The sequence below is a fragment of the Nerophis ophidion genome, linkage group LG16 (genome assembly GCF_033978795.1).
Source record: "Nerophis ophidion isolate RoL-2023_Sa linkage group LG16, RoL_Noph_v1.0, whole genome shotgun sequence".
Lineage (NCBI taxonomy): Eukaryota > Metazoa > Chordata > Actinopteri > Syngnathiformes > Syngnathidae > Nerophis > Nerophis ophidion.
The window spans coordinates 14,499,876-14,526,349 of record NC_084626.1 but is presented as its reverse complement, the minus strand read 5'-3'; the positions used below and the strand labels follow the sequence as shown (position 1 = coordinate 14,526,349).

The 26,474-nt window shown below is 46.1% G+C and overlaps 1 protein-coding gene across 1 annotated transcript in view; it reads left to right on the top strand.

Moving 5' to 3' along the window:
* The window catches only part of sxph (saxiphilin), a 30,129-nt gene extending 7,613 nt beyond the window's left edge, over positions 1-22,516 (top strand). The window contains exons 6-17 of the mRNA XM_061874374.1: positions 1-65; positions 138-295; positions 12,878-13,064; positions 13,133-13,281; positions 13,373-13,463; positions 17,775-17,813; positions 17,882-18,067; positions 18,141-18,288; positions 20,528-20,610; positions 21,570-21,754; positions 21,884-22,070; positions 22,154-22,516. Of these exons, the coding sequence (XP_061730358.1) occupies positions 1-65; positions 138-295; positions 12,878-13,064; positions 13,133-13,281; positions 13,373-13,463; positions 17,775-17,813; positions 17,882-18,067; positions 18,141-18,288; positions 20,528-20,610; positions 21,570-21,754; positions 21,884-22,070; positions 22,154-22,200 (1,525 nt within the window). The 3' untranslated portion in view covers positions 22,201-22,516. The remainder of the gene's footprint in view (positions 66-137; positions 296-12,877; positions 13,065-13,132; positions 13,282-13,372; positions 13,464-17,774; positions 17,814-17,881; positions 18,068-18,140; positions 18,289-20,527; positions 20,611-21,569; positions 21,755-21,883; positions 22,071-22,153) is intronic.
* The last annotated feature ends 3,958 nt before the right edge of the window (positions 22,517-26,474 follow it).

Genomic DNA, 26,474 nt, shown 5'->3' with positions numbered 1-26,474 from the left:
GTGTCTCAGAAGTGGTGCAGGAGATGTTGCGTTTGTGGACCACTTGGCGCTTGAAAGTATCGAAAGTAAGTACTGTAGTACAATCCAGTATTATTTCCATTTTTTTTTTTCAAAACCATCCACATATGTTTTGTCAGAAAGTGAGAGGAACTCTTTGAAGTTGCTGTGCACGGACGGCACACAAGCGCCACTCAGCCACTACAACACATGTCATTTGGGACGGGGCCCTGGCAGAGGCGTGGTCACACGACTCAGCTTTCGCAAAGGGGCTCGCAAATTTCTTCTTACGCTGCAGGTATTCCTTTTTCACTCAGTTGCGCAATCACTGTGATGAGATTTACAAGTTCTTTTACATCAAAGCATTTCATAAAAAACAACTAAACATGCGGCTTTTATTGGGCACTGACCACCAGAAATGCATATCATATTTTTTAAGTCATCATACTGTGCTGTTTATAGTAAATGCTCAAACTAACGCCTCTATTGAACTAACCATTGAGTTTCTGATACAACTGCGTTTTGTTCAGGAGACAACACACAAAAGCTTAAATTAAACAAATTAAAAAGATGGTTTGACAAAAACAGACTACCGATGAATCTCAGTAAAAGTAAAAATAATGCTATTCGGTAACAGTAGAAGAGTGTGGAGGGGCGTGGTCCACACGTTCCCTGCGGGCGGGTCATGTGCGGGAGCCGGCTGGGAAGCGGATGACAGGTGAGTGGATACCTACCTCAGCTGGAACGAGTTATCTAATCACCTGTCTCTTTATTGGCAGCGTTGGTAACCGCAGAGGGAGAGACAGACAGACACAAAAAGCGGCACAGAGACAGGACTGCAGCAAAGAACTGGCGAGAGACTGCTGAAAAGCATCAGAGAGAGACTGCTGAAAAGCATTGGAGAAAGAGCTGCAAAAGACGAGTGCCGAGAAGAAAAAAAGAAAAGCTATATTCAATCCATTGTGGTGGTGAAGGTATCGTGTGGTCCGAGAGAACCCAGTCAGCAAGACTTCCACAAGTGGCGGCCAACCAAACTAGGCCACGACAATGTCCACCACAAACCCCCTGGAGTCGCTTGGCCAGGTCTTGGCAGAAGTAGCAGCGGCGTCCCAGCAGCAGACACACGTTCTACAGGCGTTGATGGACAGGGCGGCGGGGGCATCGGAGGGAAAAGCAGCCTCCATGAAACGCATGACGGAGAAGGAGGACCCCCATGCGTACCTCGACATCTTCGAGGCCACGGCCACGGCATGCAGGTGGTCTGAAGAGGAGTGGGGTATGAAGCTGCTGCCGCGCCTGGCGGGGGAGGCGCAACGGGGGGCGCTGAGTCCCCCAGTGGCCGCCCGAATGCAATTTTCAAACCTGCGCCGCGCAATCCTGGACCGTGTCGGAAGCAGCCCGGAGGACCACCGATGCCGGTTCCGGGCCTTGAAATTCGGCCCCGAAGATCTTCCCTTTGCCCTCGCATAACAGCTACAAGGCGCAGTGACCAGATGGCTCCAGCCCAAGGCAGCTGAGAGACTTGTTCGAACTAGTAGTGCTCGAGCAATTTATTGCGGCAATTCCAGCCCGGACCTCCGCATGGGTGAAATACCACCGGCCCAGCGACTGGATGACGGTAGTAAAACTGGAGGAGGAACACCTTGCGGTCCAAAAAGAGACGTCCACAAGATCAACAGAGAGGCCCGTTCCAGCTCCCCGCCGACGACCCGCGCTGCCGGAGACGACAACCCTGGAACCGCGACCCAGCCTGGCCGAGGCGGCCGGGACCCGAGAGAAGGTCACACACACACACACACACACACACACACACACACACACACACACACACACACACACACACACACACACACACACACACACACACACACACACACACAAAAAAAAAAATGACCACAGTAGCAAGGGGGGGGAAAAGGGGATAACCTCTCCTCTGCTCATTATTTTCAGGGTGCCGATGCTGCCGAGAAGGGGCTTCCCTTCGCAGAGGGACTTGCGAACACCAGGGCCGGTCTGTTGGGGGTGTGGACAGCCTGGGCATGTGCGACGGGACTGCTCCTTGATGGAGGTCGGGCAGGCCATTCGGGTTGTCGGCCCCCGAGCGCTCGCCCCCGATCCAGGGGAGACGTACGGTGTCCCGGTAAGGGTACAAGGGGGTACATGCCGGGCAATGGTTGATTCGGGCTGCAAACAGACCATGATCCACCAAAACCTGGTTCGACCCGGGGTTTTGAGGCATGCAACACAGGGAAAAATTAGGTGTATTAATGGGGATGTGCACGAGTACCCTATTGTGCCAGTGGAAATTTGGTATAAGGGTCAAAAGCATAGTGTCAAGGTTGCTGTAAGCGCGCAACTTACACACCGCTTAATTCTAGGAACAAATTGGCCGTGGTTTAACTATCTGGTGACGCAATGTGTGGGGATGCGTTCACGGACCGTAGAAAAAGGGAATGTCCGCGCAGTTGTCAGCGGTGACGCGGGTTCATCTGGCGCTGCCGAGCGGGAACCGGTTGGGGCTTCGCGGGAGGCCACCCGGCCCCCCACTGGCAACCTGCGGAGGATTTTCCCCTCGAGCAGTCCCACGATGAAACCTTGCGCGCGGCCTTGGATCAGGTAGAGTCCATCGACGGTCAGCTGGTCCATCCCGGAAAAGCGCCGGTATTCCCCCACTTTTCAATTATTAGGGACAGGTTATATCGAGTGAGCCGTGACACTCAAACCGGTGAGGAATAAACCCAGTTGTTGGTGCCAAAATGGCGCCGGGAAATAATTTTTCAGACGGCGCATGCAGACCCCTTTTCTGGCAACATGGGGTATGATAAGACACTTAATCGGGTCATGGTCCAGTTCTATTGGCCGGGCATCCGAGCAGACGTGCGCTGCCTGCCCGGAATGCCAGCTGGTGAATCCAGCGGCCATCCCGAAGGCACCCTTGCGCTCATTGCCGCTTATGGAGATCCCATTTGAAAGAATTGGGATTGACCTCATCGGACCATTTCACCCGAGCATACGGGGATACCACTTCGTGTTAGTCCTGGTGGATTACGCAACGCGCTACACCGAGGCAGTGCCCTTGTGCTCCATCTTTGCAAAGAGTATGGCGCAAGCACTGTTTCAGGTCATCTCCTGAGTTGGAATCCCGAAAGAAATTCTGACTGACCAAGGCACGTCCTTTATGTCACGCACAATAAAGGAACTATACGGATTACTGGGAATTAAGTCCATCCACACCAGTGTCTACCATCCACAAACGGATGGACTGGTGGAGAAATTAAATAACACACTGAAAACCATGATCCGTAAGTTTATACACGAGGACAAACCAAATCGGGATAAATGGCTGGATCCTCTAATGTTCGCGATGCAGGAGGTACCCCAGGCCTCCCTAGGTTTCGCACCTTTCGAACTATTATATGGCCGGAGGCCACGCGGAGTGCTGGACTTAATTAAAGAAAGCTGGGAGGAGGGTCCGAGCTTCAGCAAAAATGAAATCCAGTATGTCTTGGGCATGCGAGCAAAACTCCACAAGGTGGGGCACTTGTCATGCGAAAATTTTCTCCGCGCCCAAGAGCGTCAACAGCACTCGTATAACAATGGGATCCAGCTACGAAAATTTGCACCGGGACAAAAAGTGCTTGTATTACTTCCATCCTCAAGCTGCGAAGTGGCGAAGTGGCAGGGGCCGTTTGAGGTCGCACGGCAAGTTAGTGATGTGGATTATGAGATCCGACGCTCGGACCGACGCGGAGACACTCAGATCCATCACCTAAACCTGCTGAAGGCATGGAGGGAGGCGGAGCCTGTCTCCATGGTGACAGTAGTGAAAGAAGAGGAGGAGCTGGGACCTGAGGTCCCGCGCTCTGCCCCGACTCCTCCCCTCCCCTGTGACAACCAGTTTTTGTTAGCGCAGAGGGCGGATGTTGCTGAGTTGCAGAGCAGCTTCTCTGATGGGTTCTCCTCTCGGCCCGGGCGTAAAAATCTCATCCAACATCATACTGAGACCAGCCCGAGGGGTTATGGTGCGGTCTCGGCCATATCAACTGCCCGAACACAAACGCTAAGTGGTCCAGGAAGAATTAAAAACTATGCTTGAGTTGGGCGTAATAAAAGAATCCCACAGTGCATGGTGCAGCCCCATTGTTCTGGTAGGAAAAAAGGATGGATCTGTACGCTTCTGTGTGGATTACTGCAGGGTGTATGATATATCACGTTTTGACGCATACCTAATGCCCCGGGTCGACGAGCTCCTGGATCGGCTAGGCACTGCTAATTTTTTCACGACACTGGATTTAACCAAGGGCTACTGGCAGATTCCCTTGTCACCAGAGCCCGAGAAAAAACAGCCTTTGCCACTCCGGAAGGTTTGTATCAATTTGTGACACTTCCGTTTAGTTTGTTCGGTGCGCCCGCCACGTTCCAGCGCCTCATGAACCGGCTACTTTGACCCCACGCTGCATTCGCGGCCGACTACCTGCATGATGTCATCATCCAGAAGGGCGGCTGGGAACAACACATGCAGTGGGTGAGGGCGGTGCTCGAGTCCCTAAGGCGGGCGGGGCTCACCACCAACCCGGCAAAGTGCGGGGTTGGCGGGAAGGAGGTTTAGTATCTGGGGTACCACTTGGGGGGAGGGCAGGTGCGGCCACAAGTGGACAAGTCAGTGGCGATCGCAGCCTGCCCACCCCCCAAAACAAAAAAAGAGTTGAGGCAGTTCTTGGGTTTGGTGGGGTATTACTGCTGGTTCATTTCCCGGTTTGCGGACCTAACTAGTCCACTGACTGACCTCACCCAAAAGGGTGCTTCAGATCTGGTCCAGTGGACGGAGCAGTGACAGCGGGGGTTCGACAAGGTAAAAACAGCACTCTGCGAGGAGCCGGTACTGCACATGCCGAACTTTAAAATCCCTTTCTGTCTGCAGGCGGACGCGTTGGGTCGGGGACTGGGGGCGATGCTGTCCCAGCGGGTGGAGGGCGTAGACCGTCCCGTACTGTACATCAGCCGGAAACTTTCGGACCGGGAGGCAAGGTACAGCACGGTGGAGAGGGAGTGCCTTGCCATCCGGTGGGCGGTCGGGGCCCTCCGCTATTACCTGTTGGGGCGCCTCTCCAATGGCTCCACCGAATGAAGGTACCACGCGGATCACCCGGTGGTACCTTGAACTACAGCCCTACAACTTCCGGGTGGTCCACCGGCAGGGCACGCAGATGGCCGTCGCCGACTTCCTCTCTCTCCCTGCCATGGGGCAGGGGGGAGTAGGCGCGGCCGGACGGCTGCCCGGCCCGAGTCTGACGGGGGAGGCATGTGGAGGGGCGTGGTCCATGCATAGTCAGCGGGCGGGGCATGTGCGGGAGCCAACTGGGAAGCGGATGACAGTTGAGTGGATACCTCAGCTGGAATGAGTTATCTAATCATCTGTCTCTTTATTAGCAGCGTTGGTGACCGCAGAGGGAGAGACAGACAGACACAAAAAGCGGCTCAGATACAGGACTGCAGCAAAGAACTGGCGAGAGACTGCTCAAAAGCATCTGAGAGAGACTGCTGAAAAGCATCGGAGAAAGAGCTGCAAAAGTAGAATGGCGAAAATATATATTTTTTTTTTATTGTCAATCCATTGTGGTGGTGAAGGTATCGTGTGGTCCGGGAGAACCCAGTCAGCAAGACTTCAACAAAGAGAAAGTCAAACAAATGGGGTAAAAGAAAACACATTTTTGGGTGTAATAATAGATGATAAAATTAACTGGATATTTCATGTAAATAATATACAACATAAAGTTGCAAGAAACACGTCACTAATTCATAAAGCAAAACATGTTCTGGACCAAAAATCATGTCATATTCTTTACTGCTCGCTAGTGTTACCATATTTGAGTTATTGTGCAGAAATATGGGAAAACAACTACAAATGTACACTTGAGTCAGTGACGGTGTTACAAAAAGAAAAAAAATTACAATAATACATAATGTTGGATATAGAGAACATACAAACCCTTTATTTATTTATTGAATCACAAATATTGAAATTCAATGATTTGGTGTGTTTGCAAACAGCTAAAATGATGTACAAAGCAAACCATAATCTGCTATCCAAAATGTACAATAATTCTTCTCAACAAAGGAGGAGAAATATAATCTTAGAAGAAAATCTAATTTAAAACATTTGTACGCACGTACCACACTTAAAACCTTTAGCATATCAGTAGGTGGAAATCAATTATGGAATGGATTAACCAAAGAAATCAAACAAAGCACCAATAAGATTCAGTTTAAGAGACTGTCAATCAATAAGTGTTCACAAAGTACACAGAACAATAATTATGATGAACATCTTGAATCTTTTATTTATCTATTTTTTTTTAGATAATGATTATTTATGTATTTGATATTTTTTTACCTACTATGGTATATTTTTTAATATTTATTTATTCACTGTTCTGTTACAGAGAACAAGGAAATTGGATAAAATTGCCATGGTATTAAGGGGTAGGATTAAATAAACTCAGCTTCTTCCTACTCCTTTTCAGATGTACTGCAATGAAACAATTGGAAATATGTCATGCATTACATTGGATCGTATGCATGTTCGAAATAAACTGAAACTGAATTGGAATGAAATGAACAGCAGTTGCCACTTAGTCGAGGCGTTTTTGAAGATGGCAGTAGCTACATTTACTGTAAAGTCTCATGTATGGTCAGCAGCTTTATCTACCTCTGCATGCGCTATAAATTGTTGGTATGGCTAGTCAGCTGTTTGTGTGATATTCATGGTGTTGTTTGCAATAAACTCATCCGCTCTATTAATGCTGACCAGGGGTGTCCCAATCCAATTTTGATATTGAATATCAGCCTGATATCAGCAATGCAGCAGAATGTTTACTTGCGCAAAGCTAGACGAGCAGTTAATATTTAACTGTCCTTCAATAAGCACACAAGGTATTTTTTTCTTATATTTTAGTCATTCACATAAGGTAAACATTGTAAGCCACATTTGTCAATATAAGCAAGTATCAAATAATTATAGTTGCATAAAACTTACACAAATCAAAGTGTCCAAAGCATATAAGAAAGTATCCAGTAACAAACGTGTCCACATCATTCAATGTACTGCGTCATGAGCTTAATTTAATAATTAATGTGGCCTCCAGGTGTCGCCCAAAAGAATAACAAACAGGCAGCATAAATCCATTCAAGAATGTTAATGATAAATAGGTTTGTTTTTCATACCTACCATTGTTCATTGTTTGAGTTAATTAATTTAACAATATTTTTCTTACAATCCCCACTACAAAATAATAAAATTATATATATGGTATTAGATCAGTGCTTCTCAATTAATTTAACTACTACATCCTCGGAAGAACCCACAAAAGGGCAAGGAAAACTCACACCCAGTGGGCAGGGAGAATTCACATCCAGTGGGACGCCAGTGACAATGCTGACTATGAGAAACCTTGGAGAGGACCTCAAATGTGGGCAACCCCCCCCCCCCCTTAGAGGACCGAAAGCAATGGATGTCGAGCGGGTCTAACATGATACTGTGAAAGTTCAATCCATAGTGGCTCCAACACAGCCGCGAGAGTTCAGTTCAAAGCGGATCCAAGACAGCAGCGAGAGTCCCGTCCACAGGAAACCATCCCAAGCGGAGGCGGATCAGCAGCGTAGAGATGTCCCCAACCGATACACAGGCGAGCGGTCCATCCTGGGTCCCAACGAGCGGTCCATCCTGGGTCTCGACTCTGGACAGCCAGTACTTCATCCATGGTCATCGGACCGGACCCCCTCCACAAGGGAGGGGGGGACATAGGAGAAAAAAGAAAAGAAGCGGCAGATCAACTGGTCTAAAACGGGAGGTCTATTTAAAGGCTAGAGTATACAAATGAGTTTTAAGGTGAGACTTAAATGCTTCTACTGAGGTAGCATCTCGAACTGTTACCGGGAGGGCATTCCAGAGTACTGGAGCCCGAACGGAAAACACTCTATAGCCCACAGACTTTTTTTGGGCTTTAGGAGTCTCTAATAAGCCGGAGTCTTTTGAACGCAGATTTCTTGCCGGGACATATGGTACAATACAATCGGCAAGATAGGATGGAGCTAGACCGTGTAGTATTTTATACGTAAGTAGTAAAACCTTAAAGTCACATCTTAAGTGCACAGGAAGCCAGTGTAGGTGAGCCAGTACAGGCGTAATGTGATCAAACTTTCTTGTTCTTGTCAAAAGTCTAGCAGCCGCATTTTGTACCAACTGTAATCTTTTAAGGCTAGGCATGGGGAGACCCGAAAATAATACGTTACAATAATCGAGACGAGACGTAACAAACGCATGGATAATGATCTCGGCGTCTTTAGTGGACAAAATGGAGCGTATTTTAGCGATATTACGGAGATGAAAGAAGGCCGTTTTAGTAACGCTTTTAATGTGTGACTCAAAGGAGAGAGTGGGGTCGAAGATAATACCCAGATTTTTTACCGAGTCACCTTGTTTTATTATTTGGTTGTCAAATGTTAAAGTTGTATTATTAAATAGAGGTCGGTGTCTAGCAGGACCGATAATCAGCATTTCCGTTTTTTTGGCGTTAAATTGCAAAAAATTAGCGGACATCCATTGTTTAATTTAAAGACACGCTTCCAACTGACTGCAGTCCGGCGTGTTGGTCAGCTTTAGGAGCATGTAGAGTTGGGTGTCATCAGCATAACAGTGAAAGCTAATACCGTATTTGCGTATGATGTCACCCAGCGGCAGCATGTAGATGCTGAAGAGTGCAGGGCCAAGGACCGAACCCTGGGGAACTCCACACGTTACCTTAACATAGTCCGAGGTCATACTGTTATGGGAGACGCACTGCACCCTGTCAGTAAGATAAGAGTTAAACCAAGACAGGGCTAAGTCCGACATACCAATTCGTATTTTGATACGCTCTAATAAAATATTATGATCGACGGTATCCAAAGCAGCGCTAATATCGAGGAGCAGCAACATAGATGACGCATCAGAATTCATCGTTAGCAATAGATCATTAGTCATTTTTGCGAGGGCTGTCTCAGTAGAGTGATTTGCCCTGAAACCGGATTGAAAGGTTTCACATAGATTGTTAAACGCTAAGTGTTCATTTAGCTGCTCTGCAACAATTTTTTCGAGGATTTTCGAAATAAAGCGAAGGTGGGACACCGGTCGGTAGTTTACCATGAGGTCAGGATCGAGGTTAGGTCTTTTAAGGAGAGGATGAATAACCGCTTTTTTGAATGCTAGGGGAACAGTGCCCGAGGAAAGTGATAAGTTTATAATATTTAGCACTGATGGACCTAATAATACAAAAAGCTCCTTGATAAGTTTCCCAGGAAGTGGGTCAAGTAAACATGTTGTTTGTTTTATTCCATTTACACGTTGTAACAATTCTTCTAATGTTATTTCATCAAAATGAGAGAAACTATTTTGGATATTTGCAGTATCCGCCGTATATACAGTCGTATCTGTGTTAATATAACCCAGTTGTAGCTGGGACGCATTGTGTTTAATCTCCTTTCTAATAAGTTCAATTTTCTTACTAAAGTACTTCATAAAGTCATCTGCCGAATGGGTGAAGCTACTGGAAGGAATCCCTTGTTGGGTTAGCGATGCTACTGTACTAAACAAAAATTTTGGATCGTTTTTATTAAGGCGGATGAGATTTGAGTAAGAATTAGTTTTAGCTAAGGTAAGCATGCGTTTATAAGTTATTAAACTATCTCTCCATGCTTGATGGTGCACCTCAAGTTTAGTCGTGCGCCATTTGCGTTCCAGCTTTCTACATAATAATTTCTGAGCTCTAGTTTCTTCAGTAAACCATGGCGTACGCCTTTTTGGAGCCTTTTTTAACTTCAGCGGTGCTATACTATCAATGGTTTCGCGCAGGGCGTTGTTAAAGTTGTTAGTGAGGTTATCAATAGAGCCCACATACTTTGGGAATGGTGCCATTACCGAGGGCAGTAGGCCAGCAAGAGTCGTCGTTGCGGCAGCATTAATGTTGCGGCTGCTATAGCAGTTATTATTATTATTAGCGTGCCGAACATGAGTCTGAACTTCAAATTTTATAAGGTAATGCTCTGACATTACTTTAGTATACGGGAGTATCATAACTTTGGAAACGGTGATACCTCTGACAAGCACTAGGTCTATCGTATTACCGCTGCGATGCGTCGGTTCATTTATTATTTGTGTAAGACCACAGCTATCAATTATAGTCCTGAGCGCCACGCACGGTGGGTCCAATGGGGTATTCATATGGATATTAAAGTCCCCCATTATAATTATATTATCGGCGTGCGTCACTAGATCAGCAACAAACTCTGAGAATTCACTGATAAAGTCCGAATAGGGCCCTGGGGGGCGGTAGATAACAGCCAGACACAGAGGCAGCGGTGTGGCAGACTTCATAGAAAGCACCTCAAACGATTTATATTTATTATTTGTTAGGACTAAAGTTAAAGTTTTTGTTGTATATTAGTGCGACCCCCCCCCTCCCCTTTTAAGGGGACGGGCAATATGCGGATTCGTATAGTTAGGAGGAGACGCCTCATTTATCGCAAAAAAGTCGTCTGGTTTAATCCAGGTTTCGCTAAGACCGATGACGTTAATGTTGTTGTCTCTAATGACCTCATTAACTAATAACGTTTTGGGAGACAAAGATCTGATGTTTAGAAAGCCCATATTATAGGTAGTGGGCTGTTTTAAGGAGTTGTTGATACAATTATCCGTAGTAGCAATATTAATAATCTTGCGTTTATTATGCACAGTGCACTTAAAATAATTACGACCATATCTAGGAACTGATATAACGGGAATTTTCAGATTGTCTACTTGGTGCTGCGATAAACTGAACGCATCATAATTTGCCACCTTAGTAGAACGCATGTCTAACTCTGACGTAGTCATAGTCATAGCAGAAAAACCATTATGTGAGTTGTGTATTATTCTAAGAAAATTGCTATGTGTACAGGGATTATCCAGCCTGGCGCTGGCTAGTTCTAACTTACCTGACTCCATACCCAGGCTAGCAGGCTCTGTAATTGCCTGTGACCGGGCTTGCTCTAGTGCAGTTAGTCAAATGTGGCTCAATGCGAAATCTATGTTCCGAGACAAGAGGATAGCGCCTTCCTGGTTAGGGTGAAGGCTGTCTCTCCTCAGCAAGCCAGGTTTGCCCCAGAAAGAGGGCCAATTATCAATAAACGTAAATCCCTGTTGTCTACAGAAGCTATCCAGCCACTTGTTAAGAGAGACTAATCTGCTATATCTCTCATCATTGGCTCTCCCAGGCAGGGGGCCAGAGACAATTACTCGATGCCTGGACATCTTTCTAGCGAGATTACAAGCCCTGGCTATGTTTCTCTTTGTAATCTCTGATTGTCTCATCCTAACATCATTGGAGCCAACGTGTATAACTATATTCGCATAACTAGTGGTGCGGTTAGCCTGTCGTACATGTTTACTAGGCCTGTTGCGAGTTAGCTCCCTAAGATTAGCTTCAATGTCAGGTGCTCTGCCCCCGAGAATACACTTAATTGTGGCTGGTTTGCTAAACTTTATGTTTCGGGTGATGGAGTCCCCTATGACTAAAGTGTAGTGCCCGGTAGACTGGGGTGTAGGACTAGCTAAAGGGCTGAATCTGTTATGCGTCTCAATCGGTACACCGTAGCTTAGGGCTGCTACAAGCCGGGCTAGTTGGCTCGCTACAGCTAATGCTAGCAGATGTGTCCGCAACATCTAAAGTTACGAAATTACACTGCTCTAACTGGTGGACACGGCTCTCTAGCAGAGCCAACCTATCCATGAGTAAAGTGCACGAAGCGCAGGAAGCCATACTCACAGAAACTTTCCGTCGCCAAGTGGAGTGCCACAAATATTTTATTCAATTGAATAGACTGCAAAGACAAGATATTTAACGTTCAAACTGGAAAACTTTGTTACTTTTTGAAAACATTAGCTCATTTGGAATTTGATGCCTGCAACATGTTTCAAAAAAGCTTGCACAAGTGGCAAAAAAGACTGAAAAAGTTGAAGAATGTTCATCAAACAGTTATTTGGAACATCCCACTGGTGAACAGGCCAATTTGGGAACAGGTGGGTGCCATGATTGGGTATAAAAGCAGCTTCCATTAAATGCTCAGCGATTCACAAACAAGGATAGGACGAGGGTCACCACTTTGTGAACAAATGCGTGAGAAAATTGTTTAAGAACAACATTTCTCAATGAGCTATTGCAAGGACTTCAGGGATTTCACCATCTACAGTCCGTAATATCACCAAAAGGTTCAGAGAATCTGGAGAAATCACTGCACGTAAGCAGCAAGGCTAAAAACCAACATAAAATGCCCGTGATCTTCGATCCCTCAGGCAGTACTGCATCAAAAACCAGTGTGTGAAGGATATCACCACATGGGCTCAGAAATACTTCAGAAAACCACTGTCAGTAACTATAGTTTGTGGCTACATATGTAAGTGCAAGTTAAAACTCTACAATGCAAAGTGAAAGCTATTTATCAACAACACACAGAAACGCGGCCGGCTTCGCTGGGCCCGAGCTCATCGAAGATGGACCGATGCAAAATGGGAAAGTGTTCTGTGGTCTGTGGAGTACACATTTGAAATTATTTTTGGAAACTGTGGACGTTGTGTTCTCCAGACCAAAGAGGAAAAGAACCATTTGAACTGGTATATGCGCAAAGCTCAAAAGCACTGTGTTGCTGCCATAAAATTCAAAGTTTATGATTATTTGCAAAAAATTAATTGATCATTGTGTTTTGTTTTATTTACGAATTACACAATGTACCAACTTCACTGGTTTTAAGTTTTGTACAATAAGTTCCTTTAATGAACAGAAAATGTTTGGGTTTTTTTATCCCGCAGATGTTGTTTGGCCGTCAAGGAAGAGAGAGGCACCGCTTCCAGCTTTTTAACTCCTTACCTTTTGGGGAAACCGACCTTCTTTTCAAAGACGCCACAGTCAAAGTATCCATGCTACCAGATGGCGCAGACATAAGTCAGGTGTTGGGACAGGATTATGTTGCACTGCTCAAAGGTCTTGGACATGAAGGTGCTCGCTCCTTGAGGTTGTTGTAGTTCCTATCCATGTCACCTCATTGACAATGTGTGTGCGTGCAGGAAGCTCCATGGAGGACAGTGTTATTCGATGGTGCTGCATCAGCCACGCAGAGCACACAAAATGTGAGCAGTGGGCTCTTAGTATCGAGTCAGACCCGCTGGTTTGTGTTATAGCGGAATCCATGCGGGACTGTGTGGAGAAAATTAAGGTGAGTTAAGGTAAAGTAAGCAGAATATATTGCTTATTGTAATCTGTTCGACATGCAAGGTGAATCCCACATTGTTGTCATTTGCTTACAGAGGCATGAAGTGGACGCCGTCTCTCTAGATGCAACACATGCATTCATCGCAGGAAAATGTGGCATTGTCCCAGTAGTAACAGAATATTATGGTATTAATCCTCTTTAATGTAGGCTATGTTTGTTGGTATTCAGTCACAATTTGAAACATGTCTCAGAGGTCCTGCAATAGTGTATTATAAGTATTGCCCAAAATCTAGTCTTAATGCTTGAAATACGAGGAAGGTTTTTTTTTTTTTTAAAGTTAAAGTACCCATGATTGTCACACACACACTAGGTGTGGCAAAATTATTCTCTGCATTTGATCCATCACCCTTGATCACCCCCTGGGAGGTGAGGGGAGCAGTGGGCAACACTGGTGGCCGCGCCCGGGAATCATTTCCTTATAATAACTTACAAAATGAGCGTTTGTGCACCTTGTCACTCAAAAGTGGAGCAAACAAGTGAGAAGGGCGATAGATTTGACTAATGCTTGGTGCTCATAAACACATATTACAAAACCCAAAACCAATGAAGTTGGCATAATGTTTAATTCATAAATAAAAAGAGAATACAATGATGTGCAAATCCTTTTCAACTTATATTCAATTGAATAGACTGTAAGCGGTAAATGGATGGATGGATAGACTGCAAAGACAAGATATTTAATGTTGTTTATGGCTGTCCATCGATTACGATGATGACGTTGCTCCAGTAATGGGTTATTGAGGGTGGTTTCGAATATGCCATTGGATGTGGCTGTGCAGGCCAATGCGTGACCCGCATGGTTTGCCACATGTGGGGCAGATGTAGTCTACGTTTGAGAGGGGGGCCCCTGCAGCACGCTGATGTCGCTGTATACGTTGTCGTTTTCTCCACTCAGTGGTCTGCTCTTGGAGATGAGCAATGCCAGCGTGACTGCAGTTGCGCCAGGTGCGGCAATCAGCAGCCAAGATTTCCAGTGCGGAAGGCTGGATAGCACAGCGCTTCAGGAGGGTTTTTATGTGGTCCTTGTAGCGTTTCCGCTGACCTCCAGGAGACCTACAGCCTTCCTGGAGTTGGCCGTAGAGGATCTGTCGGGGGAGTCTCTGGGCGGGCATGCGGATTACATGCCCCATCCAGCGCAGATGTCTTTGCGCAAGGAACACTTGGATGCTGGGTGTTTTGGTCCGGTCAAAAATATCCACATGAGGGACCCTGTCCTCCCAGGTCAGACCCAGAATCCGTTGCAGGCAGCGGATGTGGTATCTCTCCAGGATTCTGACGTGCCTTTGGTAAGGGGTCCAGGCTTCCGAGCCATATAGCAGTGTGGACAGACAAACTGCTATGTAGACAGCTGCTTTGGTGGAAACTGTCAGGTTTCTGTTCAGGAAGACCCTGGTTTTGAGCCTACCGAAGGCAGCAGACGCTAACCCAACACGGACATGGATGTCATTTTCGATGTTACAGGTGGGAGAAAGGACGCTTCCGAGGTAGGTGAAGTGTTGAACGATGGTGAGCTGCTGGCCATCAATGTTGAAGACAGGCACTTCTGACTGATGGATAGAGTGTTGCGCAATGATCTGTGTTTTGGAAATGTTGACCTTGAGTCCTCGGGCACTGTACGTGGATGAGACCACGTTAAGTGCACATTGGAGAGAGTCTGGCGTGTGGGCAAGGAGAGCACAATCGTCAGCATACTGAAGTTCTAGGATCTGTTGTTTTGTAATTTTAGTGAAGGCCTGGAGGCGTCGGATGTTGAAGAGACTGCCGTCCAGCCGGAACTATATATGGATGCCATCTGTGGTTCCCAGAGCTTTGTGTGAGAAGAGAGTGACTGCTGAGAGAAAGAGGTTGAACATAACAGGGGCTAGGACACATCCCTGCCTGACCCCGACTTTCACATTAAAAAAGGGGGGTTGCTGGCCTCCAATGCGGACACAGGCTCGCATTCCATCATGAAGTTGTCTCAGGATGTTGAGGAACCTTGGTGGAATTCCCATCCTTCCCAGTAAGTCCCAGAGGAGATTCCGGTTTACGGTGTCAAATGCCTTGGACAGGTCGATGAAGGCGATGTACAGATCCTGGTGGTGTTCCCGGCACTTTTCTTGTACCTGCCTGGCTACAAAGATCATGTCAGTAGTACTCCGATCTCTTCTGAATCCACACTGTGATTCAGGCAAGATGTTCTCAGAGATGTGAGTAACTAAACGAGACAGCATGATCCGAGCAAGAACTTTCCCAGCAACCGAGAGCAGTGAATTGATTTAAGTGGTGGTAGAAGAGCGCAGTCTCTACCCACACTGTTTTGTCTTGGCCCCTTGTGGCGTCCTCCAGGGGCATGAAAAGCTCATGACGACCGCATGGGGTTGCAGAGGACTGCCAGAGCACCGGTCTGTTGGTGACTGCCTAATGCAGGTCCTCGCCACAGATTTTTCGTTAGGGGTTTTCTCCCGTAGCCTATAACCCAGTGGTTAGCCAGTAGGCACTGGTCAGTCGGATGGTGGTAGCCTGGATGAGGACTAAGGTATCCACCCCCGGGGGATCCCATGCTGTGTAGCCTGAGGCCGCAAGGCACACAGTTACCGGGGACTGCCACGAGGAGGCACAGCACAGGTCTTGGTGATGGAGAGGCTATGTACTGGCGAGGAAAGACTTACGCTTTCTGCTTTTCCATTGCTTGGTTCTTGATCAGCTAGCCAGCGGCAGTTCCTGGAAGCGAGAGGCAGCAAGCAGCAGGCATGCAACAAAGCAAGCAGCAGACAGGCATGCAACTATGCTATCCAAGGATGGCTGCACTAGACGCATCACATCACCCTGCGGTTCATACCCGCTAATGTTACAAACATACTTGCCAACCCTCCCGGATTTTCCAGGAGACTCCCGAAATTCAGCGCCTCGCCCGAAAACCTCCCGGAAGAAATTTTCTCCCGAAAATCTCCTGAAATTCAGCCGGAGCTGGAGGCCACGCCCCCTCCAGCTCCATGCGGACCTGAGTGGGGACAGCCTGTTTTCACATCCGCTTTCCCACTATATAAATACGTTACAACATCTACGGATTTTAATAAAAAACTGCACACACAAGGAGACGAAGCAGAAGAACGAGGAAGTCAGCCATGGCGATGCCGTCTGTAATTTAGTGATCTATGTTGTCTGTTGCCATCTCCTGGTGAATGTTGGCTATAGTGTTATGGGGTTGCTTGTTGATTGGCCAACGATTTACGTGGTGTTGCGCACGTGACGGCAAGTGAGGGAGTCTGTTCTGAAGCCCACAGTAAAGAGACGTAACTTCTTCACCTTGCCTGGTTATTGACTCCAACCCAATATATTGCACCGTCGACGAGCAAAATGAAGAAATACGCTTGCAAGTTCCAAAACGAATGGAAACAAGAATTTTAGTTTATCCTGGAGAGTTCAAAAGGTAAGGAGTATGTTGCCTGTAAATTTTGTAGAACAGATTTCTCCATTGAACACGGTGGCCGAACGGATTTACTCAGTCATAAACGGTCAACGAAGCACAAAACGTCCGCAGCGCAGCATCGTTCACAACCCAGTATTATGGGCCACCTCGCAAAATGGAGACCCGATGGTGTAACTTATGCTGAGACAAAGATGGCTATGCTGATAGCTGGAAGCAACATCCTGTTCTCCTTTGCGGATGTCTACAACAAATCCGTGAAGGATATGTTCCCGGATTCGGAGATCGCTCGCCAGTACGCAAATGGCAGAACAAAGGTTACTCAAATAGTGAAAGGTAAGTGTTGTTGTTTTTTTTAGTAACCAGCAAGCACAGTACAGTTAGAAGAACAACTGTGTTTTTATTACTGTGTATTTATTTAATAGGTGCCGTCTGAAATTCAACTATTTATTTTATTTATATATATATGATAAAATAAATATATATAGCTAGAATTCACTGAAAGTCGAGTATTTCATACATATATATATATATATATATATATATATATATATATATATATATATGAAATACTCGAGTTGGTGAATTGTAGCTGTAAATATACTCCTACCCTCTTAACCACGCCCCCCGCCCAACCACCCCCCCAACCATGCCTCCGCCCCACCCCCGACCACCCACCCCCACCTCCCGAAATCGGAGGTATCAAGGTTGGCAAGTATGCATGGCCTTTACTTTTAACAACAACCAATAAACGTTTGGAAACTGAGGAGACCAATTTTTGAAACTTTTCAGGTGGAATTATTTCCCATTCTTGCTTGATGTACCGCTTAAGTTGTTTAACAGTCTGTTAGGAAAGGCTTGTTACAGCCTTTTCTAACATTCCACGCAAGTGTGTATGATTTGGGCTGATGTCGTATCAATATTGGTATAGGCTTCAATATCGTTATTGTATCGGAAGTGAAAAACTTTTTGTTCGGGACACCACTCATTTATTGTGAGAGCCTGATGATATTGTTTTCTTTAACAGGTGAAGAATGTAATGGATCCGCCCACATACAAAGAGATGGTAACTTGACAAATTTGAAGGCCACTATATGTATTTATTACAAAATCATTGCGAGTCTCACTCCTCAGTTTTGCCCCCCGTGGTGGGTGTGGCACTCTCAAAGCGGTCCGGCAGAAGCATCACCATAGGGAACCTCGGAGGTCGCCGCTCCTGTCATGGCCACATGTACAGCCCTGCAGGATGGCTTCTGCCGCACGCACACGCCCTCAGTCGGGAACACAACACAAGCAGCGTCAACTGTGGTCCACACCAAGGTGCTGTTTGATTTATTCACCTGTTCACTGAAACCTTCCCGTCTTGTGACTTGGCATCGTTTTGCCCTTTCAGTGTACAGCGACGTGTTTCGGAAAGGGTGTCTTCCTGGCTCGGAGGGCAATCTGTGCAAAGTGTGTATCGGAGGCACCGGGGAGGCTCCGAGCAAACGCTGCGCTGACAATCACAACGAGCGTTACTATGGTAACATGGGCGCTTTAAGGTGCGTGCTGACAGTTTTGTTCCCTATGCCGGTGTTTTTCAACCGATGTGCTGCGGCATACTAGTGAGCCGTGAGATACAGTCTGCTGTGCCTCGGTGCTGTCTAGAGATTGGCAGAGTAACCGTTTAATACTCTTCCATATCAGTGGGTGGCAGCCGGTAGCTAATTGCTTTGTAGATGTCGGGAACAGTGTGAGGCAGTGTACAGGTAAAAAGGTATCTAATGCTTAAACCAAAAATAAACAAAAGGGGATTGCCCCTAAGAAAAGGCATTGAAGCTTAGGAAAGGCTATGGAGAACAAAACAAAAACTGAACTGGCAACAAAGTAAACAAAAACAGAATGCTGGACGACAGCAAAGACTTACTGACAGCGTGGCGAAGTTGGTAGAGTGGCTGTGCCAGCAATCTGAGGGCTACTGGTTCAATCCCCACCTTCTACCATCCTAGTCACGTCCATTGTGTCCTTGGGCAAGAGACTTCACCCTTGCTCCTGATGGGTCCTGGTGAGCGCCTTGCATGGCAGCTCCCGCCGTCAGTGTGTGAATGTGTGTGTGAATGGGTGAATGTGGAAGTAGTGTCAAAGCACTTTGGGCTCCTTAAAAAGGGGTAGAAAAGCGCTATACAAGTGCAACCCATCTACCATTGCTGTGGAGCTAAGTCCACAATGTACATCCAAACATGACATGACAATCAACAATGTCCGCACAAAGAAGGATAAAAACAACTGAAATATTCTTGATTGCTAAAACAAAGTAGATGCGACAAATATCGCTCAAAGGAAGACATGAAACTGCTCCAGGAAAATACCAAAAAAAAGAAAAAAAGCCACGAAATTAGGAGCGTGAGACAAGAACTAAAACACTCCACTCAGGAAAACAGCAAAAAACTCCAAATGAGTCACGGCGTGATATGACAGGTCGTGACAGTACACCTACTTGGAGACAAGAGCTATAGTGATGAATGGTAGGTTATGGTTTAAAGTCATATCCAAGAATTGCGACAACGACTTTTTACTGTCAACTTAGTTTTGTTTTTTAATGATTTCTGCTGGTGGTGTGCCTCTGTTTTTTTTTTTCAACGCAAAAAATGTTCTTTGGCTCCAAAAAGGTTGAAAAACACTGCCCTATACTATGTTAGGCCTTTGTTGCGTTTCATTTATTTGAGCTTGTCAGTATCAGTCCACATGCACTGTGGACACAGCTGCAATGATCATAGATAAAGTTTGTTTTGTGTGGCAATTTGTACTGGAAAGTTGAAAACATACACAAATAAACTGGAAATGTGCAAACTGTTTCCCTAACATTTCTACACGTACTTTTTTTTTCTTTCCCCCAAGTGGCTGCTGTTGGCAGGATCACTGTGCTCTTGTGTCATCCTTTTTTGTTCCTGAGGTTTTCCCTCTTGTGTATTTTTTATCTTATTTTTTTTGCCTTTTGCCTTTTGGATCGGGACCCTTTGGGACTGTGGGACATGGGGTAGCACTTTCGTGACTTCTGCTATGCTTTTTTTGGGCTTCTGGAGCTGCCTCCCGGGAGCCTTTTGGCCATGGAGACCAGCTGCTGGGTCTCTGCAACACCAGAGTCCGTTTGGAAATAATGGAGGAGGTGCGGATGAAGATACAGGTCTACGGCGCTGGCTCTGAGCGCGGGGACGGACAAGATACACGGTGTCTTGGCTGAATGAGCAGGTATCGGACACCTCGGTCTCCTCGGACGTATCCTCGCTCATCCATGCCGACTGGACACTGGCCGAGAGTTGGTGGGCGGCCGAGGGGGGAGTCGGCTCTCTTGGTTGCTTAGTTGTGTCTGCTCCTGTCTTTGGCCATGCTCTCTCCCCATCCCAGCAGATGATGGCGTAGAAAACCGCAGGAGCCACCACGGTCTATATGTTTTTTTTTTGTTTTTGTTGTTGATGTTTTACTTTTTTGGCGGTGTGTAGAAGTGGCTGGTTGCATCAGTTCTGCTATTTTAATGTCTTTAATGTCCTTTGTGTTCTTTGATGTTTCCTTCTTACACACATGTTTGTGTGCTAAGGCTATGAGTTTTTTTTCCCCCTTGGCCCCAGTCTGGACCCCCTCTCCAGGAGCCCAGGCTTAGAGTGTTTTTTGTCCTTTTTTAACCCCCCTCTTCCCAGCATTTACCTGTTTCTCACCTTTTTTGTAAGGGGTGCTAGGAGTTGGCAGACCCGTCAGCGATTCCTGTAATGTTTTGATTCTGATTCTGATTTTCCCTGCTTGTAGATGTCTGGTCGGAGATCCCAGGGGCAAAAGCTACGGCGATGTGGCCTTTCTCGAGCAGCATAACCTTCAAGACAATATTCTCAGTAAGATATAACACGTGTTTCATGCACTTTAACACATCCACCCAACCATCCATTTTCTTCCGCTTATCCGAGGTCGGGTCACGGGGGAAGCAGCCTCAGTATTGATGCCCAGACTTTCCCCCAGCCACTTCGTCCAGCTCCTCCCGGAGGATCCCGAGGTGTTCCCAAGCCAGCCGGGAGACATAGTCTTTCCAACGTGTCCTGGGTCTTCCCCTTGGCCTCCTGCCGGTCGGACGTGCCCCACACACCTCCCTAGGAAGGCGTTCGGTTGGCATCCTGAGCAGATGCCTGAACGACCTCATTTGGCTCCTCTCGATGTGGAGGAGCAGCAGCTTTACTTTGAGCTCCTCCCGGATAGCAGGGCCTCTCACCCTATCTCTAAGGGAGAGACCCACCACCCGACGGTGACCCGTGATATTGTCCTTTCGGTCATAACCCAAAGATCATGACCATAGGTGAGGATGGGAACATAGATCGACTGGTAAATTGAGAGCTTTACCTATCGGCTCAGCTCCTTCTTCACCACAACGGATCGATACAGCGTCCGCATTACTTGAAGACGCCGCACCGATCCGCCTGTTAATCTCACGATCCACTCTTCCCCCACTTGTGAGATAGACTCCTAAGTTCTTGAACTCCTCCAATTGGGGCAAGATCTCCTCCCCGACTTGGAGATGGCACTCCACTCTTTCCCGGGCGAGAACCATGGACTCGGACTTGGAGGTGCTGATTCTCATCCCAATTGCTTCAGACTCAGCTGCGAACTGATCCAGTGAGAGCTGAAGATCCTGGTCAGATGAAGCCATCAGGACCACATCATCTGCAAAAAGCATAGACCTAATTCTGCAGCCACCAAACCGGATCCCTCAACGCCCTGACTTCGCCTAGAAATTCTGTCCATAAAAGTTATGAACAAAATCGAACCTTTTACACATGTGCTTTACTATTTTATTCTTCAGGTTTGACTTCCTCCGGTTGGGCGCTAGGGTGGACATCGTCGGACTTCGAGCTGCTGTGTGCAGACGGTCGTCGGGCCTCGTTGTCGAACTGGGAGTGGTGTAACCTGGGAGTCATCCCGCCAAACACTGTCGTGACAAGACCGGGGCTCATGTCACGGATTATACACTTCCTCAAGAAGTCCCAAGTGAGCATACAGGCACCAGTTTTCATTTTTTATTGCACTTTAGTTGGCAGTGACATACAACTGAATTACATCACATCGACAACATGTGCCTAATATCATCTGGTTTGAAAAATCATTTGTACCCTGCAGGAAACATTGGCAGCCAACACATACTCTCAGTTCAAGCTCTTCGAATCTTATCGCTACGGAGAAAGTGATCTGCTGTTTAAAGATGCAACTCGGTGTTTTGTCCACACAAGCCACAGGGATTATCGCTCCATTCTGGGGGAGGAGTTTTACAACCGAGTCGAAGCAGCCTTCAACTGCACACAATATGGTACAAATACAAACAAACATATTTACTGTAATGCATGTTATGAGCTCAACTGGACAATAACACTTGCATCCATTGCCTTGCAGCTGACATCTTGCAGCTCTGCAAGCAGGACATGTGCAGCACAGTCTAATGCAGAGCTGGGCAAATATTTGGACTTGGGGGGCAACATTGAGAGAAAAATGTGTCTGGGGGCCAATGTGTATGTGTGTATAAATTATATATACACATGTAGCTGTAAAAATCTGCTGTACAGTATATGTGTTTGGTTCCCTTTTTTTCAGAAACACTAATACCAAAAGCCACTATGTCCGATAGAAGTCTATAGGAATTCTAAATGGAATTTTACAGTTAAATTTTACTGAATGGGACACCCAAAATGTACATTAAAATAAATAAAGTGGGAATTACAATATTAACTATGAACAATAAAACACTGCACAGACTTAGACTTTCTTTTATCGTCATTTAAATTTGAACTTTACAGATAAGAAATAAACGTTGCATCTATCAATCAATCAATGTTTACTTATATAGCCCTAAATCACTAGTGTCTCAAAGGGCTGCACAAACCACTACGACATCCTCGGTAGGCCCACATAAGGGCAAGGAAAACTCACACCCAGTGGGACGTCGGTGACAATGATGACTATGAGAATCTTGGAGAGCAGGAAAGCAATGGATGTCGAGCGGGTCTAACATGATACCGTGAAAGTTCAATCTATAATGGATCCAACACAGTCGCGAGAGTCCAGTCCAAAGCGGATCCAACACAGCAGCGAGAGTCACGTTCACAGCGGAGCCAGCAGGAAACCATCCCAAGAGGAGGCGGATCAGCAGCGCAGAGATGTCCCCAGCCGATACACAGGCAAGCAGTACATGGCCACCGGATCGGACCGGACCCCTTCCACAAGGGAGAGTGGGATATAGAAGAAAAAGAAAAGAAACAGCAGAGAGTGGGACATAGAAGAAAAAGAAAAGAAACGGCAGATCAACTGGTCTAAAAAGGGAGTCTATTTAAAGGCTAGAGTATACAAATGAGTTTTAAGGTGAGACTTAAATGCTTCTACTGAGGTGCATAAACTAGATTACATTAGATTAGATAGTACTTTATTTATTCCGTCAGGAGAGTTCCTTCAGGAAAATTAAAATTTTTAAATTTTCAGCACAATCCCATTCAAGTTTAGACAAACATTACAGGGAGACAGAACAGGATCGCTGACGGGTCTGCCGGCTTCCAGCGCCCCTTACAAAAAAGATGAGATAAAGGTAAACAAAGGGGGGGAGAAAAAAATATAAGATTAAAATAAAATTTAAAAAATCGGTCTTTGCCTAGGCCCTGGAGAGGAGGTGCAGACTGAGCTAGTTGTAGTGCAGGATAAAAGAGAAATACGGTGCATATATAAATAAATAGATTACTGTACAAATAAATATATTGCACTGAGCATATGCAGCCACATTTATGGATGTATGTTTTGTCTTTAAATTCCACCGAGTTAATCAGTTTTGGGGGAGAATTGAGAGGATTATTATGATGCGTTCAAGAGTATTATTGCCTGAGGGAAGAAACTGTTACAGAACATGGAGGTTCTGCTACGGAGGCTGCGGAATCTCTTTTGAGAGTCCAGCAGTAAAAACAGTCCTTGTTGGAGGTGGGAGGAGTCTCTACAGATTTTCTGAGCCCTGGTCAGGCAGCGGCTTTTTACGATTTCCTGGATAGGAGGAAAAGGAATCCTGATGATCTTTTTCACTGTCGTGAAGTGAAGTGAAGTGAATTATATTTATATAGCGCTTTTCTCTAGTGACTCAAAGCACTTTACATAGTGAAACCCAATATCTAAGTTACATTTAAACCAGTGTGGGTGGCACTGGGAGCAGGTGGGTAAAGTGTCTTGCCCAAGGACACAACGGCAGTGACTAGGATGGCGGAAGCGGGAATCGAACCTGCAACCCTCAAGTTGCTGGCACAGCTGCTCTACCAACCGAGCTATGCCGCCCCAATGTCCTCACCACTCTCTGCAGAGATTTCCAGTCTGAGGCAATGGAGGCCCCAGTCCACATTATATTAACATATACTGTATATTAACAACATATGAACATCGCTCCTCTTTTATTTCTCAGACCAGGTCTTCGATAGACATATTTTGCAATCAAGCGAAACAGCAACACAAATGTAACAAACAGCAAAATATGAATGCAAAGTGTAATAAACACCTACAGTATGATATATTATCACTTTTATGCTGAAATTTGTTGTAAAAATCTGCTTCCGCATCTGTTCTTGACACATGCATTTCGGGCTGGCTTCTCTGAGAACAAACCCCGCCCACTCTGCTTTGTTCCTTGTCTAAGCCGCTGTGACGTAGATAACCTTAATAACTCATATAATGCTCAAAAGCGCAGATTTCAACCATTGAAATACTTTCTATAGTTCAAGACTTACGGTAATTTAAAAACAGCACTGCACATCATAATGGCAGCCACAGTTTTGATGTCAAAGGTCTAAAAAAAATTATGTAGAACATCCGGTGGACCCGGATTGAAAATCCTAATGGCTGCATGTGGCCCGCGGGCCGTATTTTGCCCAGGTATGGCTAACAGATTCGTAATCACAACGAATATTTTTCTCTTCAACCAACATCACTTTATAGACTTAGACTTAGACTTCCTTTTTATTGTCATTCAAATGTGAACTTTACAGTACAAATAAGAACAAAATTTCGCTGCATTAGCTCTTGGTAGTGCAGGATAATAAAAAAAGCAATAAGGTGCAGATATAAATAAATAGATTACTGTACAGATAAATATATTGCACTTTTTCACATGCGTCCATGTTTATGGATGTATGTTATATTGTCTTTTTTATTCCAGCAAGTTAATCCATTTTGGGGGGAGTTGAGGGGATAATTTAATTATGATGCGTTCAAGAGTCTTACGCCCTGAGGGAAGAAGCTGTTACAGAACCTGGAGGTTCTGCTACAGAGGCTGCGGAACCTCTTCCTAGAGTCCAGCAGTGAAAACAATCCTTGGTAGGGGTGGGAGGAGTCTTTGCAGATTTTCTGAGCCCTGGTCAGGCAGCGGCTTTTTGCGATCTCCTGGATAGGAGGAAGAGGAGTCCTGATAATCTTTTCCGCCGTCCTCAGCACTCTCTGGAGAGACTTCCAGTCTGAGGCATTGCAGGCTCCAGTCCAGACAGAGATGCTGTTGGTCAGCAGGCTCTCTATAGGGCCTTTGTAGAATGTGGTGAGAATGGGGTGAGGGAGCTGTGCTCTTTTCATCCGACGCAAAAAGTGCATGCGCTGCTGAGCTCTTTTTACAAGAGCTCCGGTGTTTAGGGACCAGGTTATATTGTCAGTGATCTGCACCCCCAGGAACTTGGTGCTGCTTACCATCTCCACCGCTGTGCCGTTGATGAAGAGTGGAGCGTGGCTGGACTGGTGCTTCCTGAAGTCAATTATGATCTGCTTGGTCTTGTCGACGTTCAGGACCAGGTTGTTGGTTCTGCACCAGTCAACCAGATCTTTCACCTCCTCCATGTAGTCCATGTCGCTATTGTCACGGATGAGGCCCACTACTGTTGTGTCGTTTGCATACTTCACAATGTGGTTAGTAGTGGACCTGGCGCAGCAGTCATGGGTCATCAACGTGAACAGCAGCGGACTCAGGACGCAGCCCTGGGTGGAGCCGGTGCTCAGGGAGATGGCACTGGAGGTGTTGTTGCCCACTCTCACAAATTGGGGTCTGTTTGTGAGGAAGTCAAGCAGCCAGTTGCATAGGGGGGTACTGAATCCAAGGGACGCCAGTTTGCTCACCAAATGCTGCAAGATGATGGTGTCGAATGCTGAGCGGAAGTCCAGAAACAACATCCGCACATGTGTGTCCTTTTCTTCCACTCAGGTGGAGTGCAGAGGAGATGGCGTCCCCTGTTGAGCGGTTTGGGCGATAAGCGAACTGGTATGGGTCCGATGTGGGGGGAAGTCTGGAGACAATGTATTCCTTTACCAGCCTCTCGAAGCACTTCATTATGATGTGGGTGAGTGCAACGCGGCGATAATTGTTTATTGTTTCATACTCAGTTATAATGTGATGCCATGCAGAAAAAATTGAAATAAGTTAACTTTTCAATGTTGTTAACGCCGAGGAACACTGCATTTTTATCAGTATTAAAGAAAAATACATAATATTTATCCTAACTTGCTGCTAAAAAGACCTATATAATACCAAACAATACATGGTGTCAGTATTTGAGATGATCATTTGAACAAATACTAGTTATAATTTGTCATTAAACGTTTAAATCAACGCGTTTGTGAACTTGTATAACAAAAATCGCCCGTGTTTGGGTAAAAGCGCATTATGAGGAGTTTGACTACACGTCCCACTAAACATTGCGGGTCTATTTTATTG